At 24.6% G+C, this 10,268-nt stretch overlaps 3 protein-coding genes across 4 annotated transcripts; 1 reads left to right on the plus strand and 2 right to left on the minus strand.

Annotated features, from left to right (window-relative positions):
* Nucleotides 1–1,079: 1,079 nt before the first annotated feature.
* Nucleotides 1,080–2,435, minus strand: LOC122716123. Its single transcript, XM_043938901.1, has 2 exons — nt 1,549–2,435; nt 1,080–1,380 (listed from the first exon to the last, which is right to left on the minus strand). The coding sequence occupies exons 1-2, from the start codon at nt 2,296–2,298 to the stop codon at nt 1,285–1,287; spliced, it is 846 nt and encodes a 281-aa protein (XP_043794836.1). The 5' UTR covers nt 2,299–2,435; the 3' UTR covers nt 1,080–1,284.
* A 448-nt stretch (nt 2,436–2,883) lies between these two features.
* Nucleotides 2,884–4,624, minus strand: LOC122716193. The gene is given in 4 exon segments (XM_043939050.1): nt 2,884–2,893; nt 2,991–3,023; nt 3,025–3,155; nt 3,221–4,624. Coding segments are annotated over 4 exon segments (1,212 nt in total). The 5' UTR covers nt 4,259–4,624.
* A 674-nt stretch (nt 4,625–5,298) lies between these two features.
* Nucleotides 5,299–9,750, plus strand: LOC122716068 (structural maintenance of chromosomes protein 5). 2 transcript variants are annotated; one of them, XM_043938779.1, is made up of 14 exons: nt 5,299–5,551; nt 5,630–5,957; nt 6,023–6,361; nt 6,453–6,581; nt 6,666–6,873; nt 6,952–7,080; nt 7,161–7,685; nt 7,769–7,898; nt 7,964–8,210; nt 8,278–8,685; nt 8,772–8,999; nt 9,080–9,259; nt 9,317–9,412; nt 9,488–9,750. In XM_043938779.1, exons 1-14 carry the CDS (start codon nt 5,508–5,510, stop codon nt 9,635–9,637), a joined length of 3,141 nt encoding a protein of 1,046 aa, XP_043794714.1. In that variant the 5' UTR covers nt 5,299–5,507; the 3' UTR covers nt 9,638–9,750. The 2 variants fall into 2 exon arrangements, with proteins under 2 accessions (XP_043794714.1, XP_043794713.1); XM_043938778.1 differs by having other exon boundaries at nt 6,949–7,080; nt 9,488–9,749.
* Nucleotides 9,751–10,268: the final 518 nt, after the last annotated feature.

The raw sequence follows: 10,268 nt of genomic DNA on the forward strand, positions 1-10,268 counted from the left end.
GAATTTAATAATAATATCTAAATAGAGAAAATATAAAAACTTTATTTCTTGACATCCAATATTTTTTTGTTATGCATTTTATAAAAGGAGGTACGTTTGGGTGATCCGTTTAACTCGACGCGAGAATTCTTAGCGTAGAATAACAACGTTGAATTATCATCGCAAACATATTTCGCGGTATTAATGTCGTCGATACGTGATAGTATTTAACAGAAAATAACTCTTACTACCTCTGTGCATTATCTCTGATCTCGACATTAACCTTGAGAAGAATAGATTGATTCGACTCCACCCCATACAACAAATAAGAATGACATTTCTGATTTCTCCTTCGAGAAATCACCGCGTTCCTTGTTCTTTTATGATTAAAATTGAAATCATCCGCGCCATGAACCTCGACCACGAAAACAAGATATTTTAACATTTACACGCGCGGTTGCAAAATGAAAAACAACGAAATGAAATATCCAATTATAATTATTTATTCTGTATAGACGAATTGAAAGAAACGAAAGAAAAATAATTCTAATTTCCATAGATTGCAATCCTTTATCACGAGTGCAATTATCGATCATTTTGTTGCAATGATAACAGATGATTTGCTTAAAATTGGACGAGTGAATGAGTGAAACTTGAATGAGTGAAAATTCGTTCAAACGATCCATTGTCAGAAGCAAACGTCAAAAATAAATTTAGAGACATTTAGATTGAGAACGCTCATATCGTTGATATTTTAATATTACTGAAATGTTTTTATCGTTTCCATAATGATTATCCATTGTATTTCCATTTTTGAGCTGAGATCAAATCTCGAATATTCTTCTATCTATCTATAATAACGAATTCAAAAGGGTAAGATTAAATTTTAATTATAGTGTTCGATAAATATGAAAAATTTATATATAAAATGTTTAAAAAGAAATTCTCAACTAGTTTATTCAAAAAAAATATTTCTAATTCATATTGATAAATTTATTGACATTATATATACGCATGTTATTGCTTATAAATAATATATATAAATAATTCAGTGCATTTAAAAATTATTACAGATAATACTATTTTGTATTTGAGAAAATTGCCAAAAGATCGATGAAAAGAACACACATATTACCCAGAATAACGTTCTTTCGAACATCTTGCTCTTTCGATTAAGAACACAGACGATAATTTAATAAAAATTGAAACAAAATCAAAATGTATATTAGAATTCCCTTCGCAATCTACAAAAATACGTATGATTTTGATATTGCGTTTAATAAATTGATCTTTTATAACTGATGTTCATTTTACCTGTCCCAACAGCACACTGTTCATATCGAATGTTTTTGCTGTGAATTTGTTATTCCTGTGCATTATTTGCAAAGAAAAAAGGTGTACCTGTAATTTTATAATTAATACAATTTAATAATAAAAACATCATTTAAGGAAAATAAATATTGTTTCTTAAAATTCTTAGAAGTAGTCTTAGATCTTTATTGATGTCGATTATAATTGATCTTAATAATAGATCCACGATATATCACTGATATATATATAAATTCTTACCTCGCGTCTCACCATTGGATCAGTCGTATCGCTAAAAGTATCATAAAGGGTCCATTTAATCTTCTTCGCCTCGTTCGTTGTTGACTCGCAGATCCAAATTATCATCGCAAATTTAATGAAAAAATAAAATGCTGGAGCAATATTCGGTATGAACCAAAACTTAATGTTTTCAGTTTCAGGTGAATATATTTTAAGTAAGAAGAAATACAGATTGAAAGTGATTGTGGTAAACGTCGTGATAACCAAAACTATAATATGTATCATAAATGTATCGTTCACCAATTCAACGACATCGCTGATCTCTAAATGTTTTTCCTCTAAACGCTTTAATTTTATTAGCAACAAAGAATTTTTCTGCCCATGGTGCACAATTGTCTCTACTCGTGGATCATTGTCGAATTGAAACTTTTTTAATTCATGAATTGATTTATTCAATTTTTTAAAACAAACTTTTAATACCCAGACACAGTTTATGTAAAACATATCTACTGAAAAATTAATCAATAATATATACAGATGTGTAACATTTCGTAGAGTCACATGGATGTTGCTCTTGAAACAATTTGGTAAATGAATAAGGATGTATAAGAAACCAAGAATGTCCTTTTTGTGAATCCGTCTCGCTAAATCGTTGAAATCTTTTTCAGATAATATGGAAGAAATCTTTAATAAGTTTTGAATCATGTATAATCGTGTACCGGATAAAATATGCATCGTTATAATACCAATTCCAACCAAAAGCGCGTACATGTTCTCATGAATTACTTCTACTGTGTTTTTTTTTATTATATTAGTAAAATTCAGTTGGTAAAACAAGTTAAACCATATAAAAATGGAAAGTATTAGTATAAATATACTAATAACGAAACGAGTTTTCGAAAATAAATATACTGGACGTTTCCATTTGTAAGGAAAATATCCAATTATTCCACATATAAAGAAACAAGGAAACATCAATGAATTAAAATCTGTCGCGTTAAATATTTTCCATATTTTATGCTTTTTCAATTTTTCGAGCCACATTACTTATTCAAATATTATTGTAAATATCAAATCGTGAATTAGATTTCGAAAATGTTACGTATAAAAGTTATCTATTCATATAAATGGAATAGTATTCCTCACGAACAAGTATCGTTTTTAAGACGAAGCACTTAGGATAATGATATTCGATTACCAAAGTAGGAAAAAATGCAATTCAATAATGAAAATTATAAATATATAATACAAAATTGATTATTTTTCATAAAATGGAAATGCTTTTAACATGATTGGAAATAATATAATTTTATTACAAAAAAGCTAAATTTTTTATGAATCAGTTTTTCATTCAAATCAATTATTTCTTCAATACACATTAACATAATTGATCGAAATTTTTCTTTAACAAGGTGGAACAAATAAAAATTGTATCAACATTAATAAAAAGGTAGTAATTTTGCATGTCATCTATAAAATAAAATAGAATTGATGAAAAAAAAATTGATGGATTTCCTCGATAAAATTTTCTCTTTACTTACCTCTGTCACAAGAGTCAAGTCTATTTCGAGTCCAAACATCACAAATATATTGTCTTTTTGCAGCACTTCTAAAGAAAATAACTCCAACTAAAATTATCAAATCGATGAATCCGTCCATTAAAATCTATATAATGGAAATCAAATAATCTTACCTCCGTTATAATTTGATCATCAAAAGTATTCACGAGAATTTTATGAATATTTGAGCCAATTTTTTTCATTTGGACTCTAATAATTTCAATGATTGAAACAGAAATAACAATATATACGACATAGAAAATTGCAAATCCAAGAGTACTGTTTATCTTTGTGATCTTGCCTACTTCTGTATTGTATAATATTAGATAAATGTATAAGTTGAACGTAATATCGAAGAATAACATCAATAATATCATTTCATTTTTCAAGCTATATGAATGATTTAATAACTGAACAACTTCTATCAATTCCGTATATTGTTTCTTAAGAATCCTCAATTCCATAAGCAAAATGGGATTTTTTTTCATATGATACTCTCTTCTGAGAAGATGAGGCTCATCGTTGATTAGAATTTTCTTAATTTTTATTAAAGAATTATTTATAAATTTGAAACAAGCATTTAATATGTACACATTGTTCAAGTATAAAGTACTTATTATGAGAAGTCCAAAAAATGAATACCAACAAATAAAAAGAAAAACACAAAATTCATGATTGATTATAAGAAATGGTACAAGAAGTCCTAATGGCATAAAAAATAATATATCTTTTATAAGAAATATTTTGATCAATTTGTTAAAAATTTCTGCAGATAGTGCGTAAGAAACATGCTGAACACGTTGAATCGCCTGAACTGTTGATCGATTTGAGATATAACTACAAATGAATACTGCAGGACCAAATAACGCAATAGAATTACGATGTAACAGTCTAGGTATTCCGTCATATATTATAATATAAAAGTTAATTTCATATAAGGAGATAATTGCGAGAAATAAATAAATGATAATTACAATTGTAGAGAAAACGGAGTGTAATTTCGAGTACATAAATTTCGACGATTCGAGTTTGTAAGGTAAAAAACCCATGAAACGATTAATGAATGCAATATAATATATTAATGATGCATAATTTCCAAAGCGTAGAGGCGATGATTGTTTTTTACAATTTTTAACTCGTTTTCTATTACATTTTGTTAATCGATGAATCATTTGAAGAGCTTAAATTAAAACAATATCACAAATTTTAAGTAATTTTTCACGAAATTTCACTTTGAAAAAACAAAACTTTATTTTGCATTGAAGAACGAAAATTACATTTTCTTTCGAGATCGTATTCTACACTAAAAGATATTTCGCATTGTGAGAAAATTATGAATGTCATAGTTTATTATGCGATAAGTGAATTTAATCATTTTTATGCGAATCTAACATCGAACATCTAAAACCGAAAGAAAGTAAAATCCATTAGCGAAAAGAGTTTCGTAACATTAGAAAAAACATAAAAAATGCAATAATAAGAACATTATCTTGATTAAATCGATGAAATTTATTTATCCATTTCTCTTCTCTAGAAATTTATATTTGATACAAAACTTTAATTATTAAATGTATACAATTATTAACAAATTGATTTATAATAATATTTTTATTATTTGTGAAAAATACAATAAGAGTAAAAAAATTCATTTAAATTATATATTATCGTTATTTTCTCAATTAAGAACGTATCTCTTGACGTCATTGCTCTATATGTACGTCGTTTATTTTATCAACTTCCTGTGCTTATTGTTGTTATTAGATATATTTTTTATCAGCATATAGTTTGTTATAAAATTTTTTTTTTATTCCAGAAAAAATTATATGATTTGTTCGAAAATTTCGAGCAATATTAAATAAATATTATTGATACAAATTAATAATAAAAAAAACTATATATTTTAATTAATAAATAATAAATTTAATAAGATTAGTTATAATATAATTAAAATAATTACATATATACAACGATTATAACATAATTACAACATGATAATTTTATAATTTTATTCATATCTATTATAATCTTATAAGATTATTGCATAATATATTAATCATTATAAATTTAAACAAAAAATTTACATATTTTTTTTAACATTTTAAATAAATTTCTATATATAATTTATTTATTTTTAAATAATTCAGAATGTCTTTAAAGTAGTCACACTATATAAATATATACTATATTTCTTGAAACGGAGTGCATTTGTTTTGAATAGGTTATGTGAATGCTATCCATCCATATAAAATGGATCATATAATCTAAAGTACAAATAAATAAATTAGTAAAATTCTTCGTTTTAATTTTATTTATATTTACTAATTGTATTATTTCAATATTATAATAAATATTTGATAATGATTACTTAAATAATCTCAGTTTCTCATCAATGAATTAATTTAACTTATTTAAAGTGGCATTATGGATAAAGGTATAATTACCTATATTTATTTAGAAAATTTTGTGTAAGTATCAATTAATTTTTTTCAGTTTTTAATTGTAATAAGAAAGGTAAATGTGAAAAATTTCTTATATTTTTACAGAACTTATAATAAAGTTTGTATAAAACCTGGGAGAAATTTGAATGTTATTATTGGTCCTAATGGTACTGGTAAATCAACAATTGTTTGTGCTATTGTACTTGGATTAGGAGGTAAACCTAGTACCATTGGTCGTGCCATTCATGTCGCTGATTATGTAAAAAGAGGGTGTGAGGAAGCAAAAGTTGAAATTCACCTCAAAAATGGCAAAAAAAGTGATGTTATTATTCAAAGAATATTTAATATAAATGGGAAATCTTTATGGTTTCTTGATGAAAGACCATCAAATATCAAAGAAATACAAGAATTAATAAAAACTTTTAACATTCAAGTACTTAAAAAAGATTTTTATTTAAATTAATCTTTTCATTATTTCTAATTTATTTTGAATTTCAGGTGGATAATCTTTGTCAATTTCTCCCACAAGATAAAGTACAAGATTTTTCAAAAATGAATGCACAAGAATTATTAGAAAATACAGAAAGATCAGTTGGTGATCCCATAATATTAGAACATCACAAAAACTTAATACAATATAGAATAGATCATAAAGATTTAGAAAAACAGATTGATAGCAAGAAAAAAATATTAGAAGCAAAATCTCAAATATATGAAGGTTTAAAAGAAAATGTTAGTAGTATAAAAGAAAAGAAATTAATAAAGAAGAAAATTATTAGCTTAAAACAAAAAAAAGCATGGATATTATATGATCAAAAACGTAGAGAATTGCTCAAGGTAAAAATAAAAAATTATAATAGTTATGATCATAATTTTCCTATAATAATTTTGTAATTAATTACTACATATATTTTGCTAATTATTATAGTTAAGAAAAAAAAAGGAAACTGCAGTATCTGTATTAAAATCATTAGAAGAAGACATAAAACCTATTGATGATACAATAGAAAAACTAAAATCAGAAATTGGACAGCTACAAAATTCTGTTTCAGATCATGTAAGATCATATTTTGAGTTGTAAGATAGTAATTAATTATATAATCTAATGATTATATAATCTAATTTATTCTTATAATTTTAGAATAATAAAATCAAGATTAAAAATACAAAATTAAAAAAAATGATAGATGATATTCTAGATTGTGAAAATAATATTAAAGATTATGAAAATACGTGTAAGCATAGAATTCAAATGGAAGAAGCTCGAGATCACGATATTGATATTGCACAACAACAGAAAAACAAACTTGATAACGATTTATTATTAATATTAAAAGATATTGGATCTGGTTTGTTTTATTTTAATTGTATTTATATCTAAATCAATATATTATGACACTTTTAAAATATGTTATGTTTTACAGAAGAAAATTTAATTAAAAAACGACAAGAAATATTATCCAATATAGAAAATAAGAGAAACATAATTAACATGTTAACAAATAAAAATTCAGGATTAAAACAAGAAGAAGAACGCTTAAGTCTTGAAATTAGAGGTGAATTATTTATTTTATTTTTACTATTTTGTTTTCATATGTATTTTATTATTATTTTAATAATAAAATAAAATTTTCAGCTCAAGAAACAGAGTTACAAGTTCTTAACATTGAAACAAAACGATTAGAATTACTAAGGGAGAGAAGTATTGATACATATAGAGCAGTACAATGGTTGAGAGAAAATCAAAATAAATTTTCTAGTACAGTACACGAACCGATATTGCTTAATATAAATGTAAAAGATGCTTCATATGCAAGATATTTGGAAAATGTTATTCCATTTAGGGATTTGATAGCATTTGTCTGTGAAAATAAACGAGATATGAATATGTTATTGCATTACTTAAGAGACGAGCAAAAATTACAAGTAAATGTTGTACATTCTGACCCTATGAGAAATGTTTCCATGAATCCAGCAGTTCCGTTACACCATATTAAACAATTTGGTTTTACCCATTATCTAGTATCGTTAATTGAAGCTCCGAATATCATAATGAAATATTTAGTAACTATGTATAATCTAAACAACATACCTGTAGGAACAAATCAAGTTGATGATAACATTGATCATATACCTAATAGTATACGTTACTATTTTAGTGGTAAGTAAATTAAGATAAAAATGAACATTAAGCAGATATTTTGCATAAATAAAATTAATAATATTTGATATTTTATTTTTTAGTAAACAATATGTATATGGTAAATAGATCTAAATATACGGGAGAAAAATCTATTGGAATGCAACCAGTATCAAGTACAGGAATGTTATCTATTGTATTAGATAAATCAAGACTATTAAACGTTGAAGAAAAGTTTGTTAATAATTTAACATAATAGAATGTAAATTAAATGTGTTGTTATTGAAATTTTTTTTTAGATTGAGAATATTAAAAGAAAGGAAAAGCAATGTATTTAATAAAATTAAACAAATTGATGAGCAAGTACATGAACAAAATAAGGAATTAGATGAATACAGGATTAACAGAAACAAATATCAGCAGGATTTCCAACAAATACAAACTCTAAAATCTAGAATATCTATGATACAAAAAAAAATTGTAGATCTGCAAAATGAGCGAACTAGTATTGAAAAAATACAAGAATCTTCTGCTAATGAAATAAAGGTTCTATTAAATATTAAATAATTATTTTTCGTATTAAAAAATATATAAATTTATATAAATTTTGTAGATAACTATGGATAAACAATTAAAAATTTATAAGGCATACAATACTGAATTAGAAGATTGTTTTAAATGCATTACAGCCAGTGAAGAAACTGAATTAGCATTAAAATTACATAATAAATCCTTAAGAGTAAAAATAAACGATTCTCAAGATTTGAGAGAAAAACTTAAAGAAGCCGAAGATAAAATAAAACAATTTATTTCTGAATTGCAACCATTGAGAAAAGAAGTTGAGAGAATATATAATGAAGCACTAGAAACTACCGATGGTATTAGCCCTCAAGATGATGCATTTGCGGCTATAAATAAAGTATTTAATAAATTACCGCCAACTATAGAAGAGATTAATAATGAATTGAACATTGCACAAGCGAAAGTATTCTGTATGGGAAATAATATAGATGGTGAAAATGTGAATTTCGAAAAATTTCATATAAATATAAATTTGTCAAAAAAATAATTAATAACTAATGTAATTATTAACTATTTTAATTTCAGGTATTACATGAATATGAACAAGTAGAGCAAGATATACATCAATTAAAAGATATCATTAAAAAAAAAACGCATGAGTTAGAAACAATTACACAAAACATAGAAACATTACGAAAAGAATGGTTAACACCTTTGTCACAAACCATTGAAAAAATTAATTCTAATTTTAGTATGTATTTCTCAGCAATGGGTTGTGCTGGTGAAGTTATTTTGGCGCAACCAGAGAATAATGTGAGTTATTTTGAAATAAAATTAAATATAAAAGATATTACATTTATTATTTAAAAATTTATAAAAAATTTAATATTTAGATGGAGTTTGATCAATATGGTCTAAAAATTAAAGTAAAATTTAGAGATACTGATCAATTACAAGAATTAACGCGACATCATCAAAGTGGTGGAGAAAGAGCTGTGACTACTGCTATTTATATGATTTCACTTCAGGAATTATCAAAAGTGCCTTTCCGTTGTGTAGATGAAATTAATCAGGTATTATAATGAAATTTATATAATTATTATTTTTTTTTATATTTAATTTTATTATAGGGTATGGATGCAGTAAATGAAAGAAGAGTATTTAATTTGCTCGTAAAAATGACTGGAAGATTAAATAGTTCTCAATATTTTTTACTTACACCAAAGGTATTCTATATTAATTATTTATATATCTAAGTATAAGAATATCTGATTAATAATTCTCTATCTATTTCTATTTAGTTGTTACCTGATTTACAATATTCAGAGACAGTTACGGTACATTGTGTATTCAATGGGCCATTTATGATTAATCATACAGAATTTGATACAAAACAATATTGCAATTTCATTACTAAGACAATGGAAAAAGAAATTGAGAATAATGATTAATTATTAAGATATTTTGTTATATTGATATTGTATTACACAATATCAGAATACTTATGATATAGACATATTTATATAAGAAATATAGTTTATATTATTGTTATTTTTATGTACTTTTCTACAATATTTGAAATGCAAGTAATCTTAAATGAAAAAAAATTTTTTTTTTCAATACCTTATTGCAGATTTACAGTATTCATTTCTTTCTTTTCTTTTTTTTCTTCTTTTGAGTTTCAGGCCAAGGGAAACCTCTACACTTTATTACATCCATAATATTATGACAAGTATAATAAGCATTTTCCATGACTTCTTCATTGAAAATATCCATGGTGAATTTTGTTTTTCCTCCACTTCTTCTTGATTTCTTTGCTTCTTTATTTTTTCTATTGTTGTTATTTTTGCCGTTTTTATTATTTTTCATTTTTTTTAAATTTTTACTGTAATTTTTGGCCATTTTCTTTTTATTCTTTCCTTGCATTTTTTATATATTCTCAAAATAAAGAATTCAATAATGAAAAAAAATATTAATCACTTTTATATCACGTCTATGTGGAAATCGTTACTAAGTGCATGGTTATTTCAATAGTGGTTTCCAAGGAACACATATGTACATTGATTATACTAATGATTTTAA

The sequence above is a fragment of the Apis laboriosa genome, unplaced genomic scaffold (assembly GCF_014066325.1).
Source record: "Apis laboriosa isolate Shangri-la unplaced genomic scaffold, ASM1406632v1 scaffold42_cov153, whole genome shotgun sequence".
Lineage (NCBI taxonomy): Eukaryota > Metazoa > Arthropoda > Insecta > Hymenoptera > Apidae > Apis > Apis laboriosa.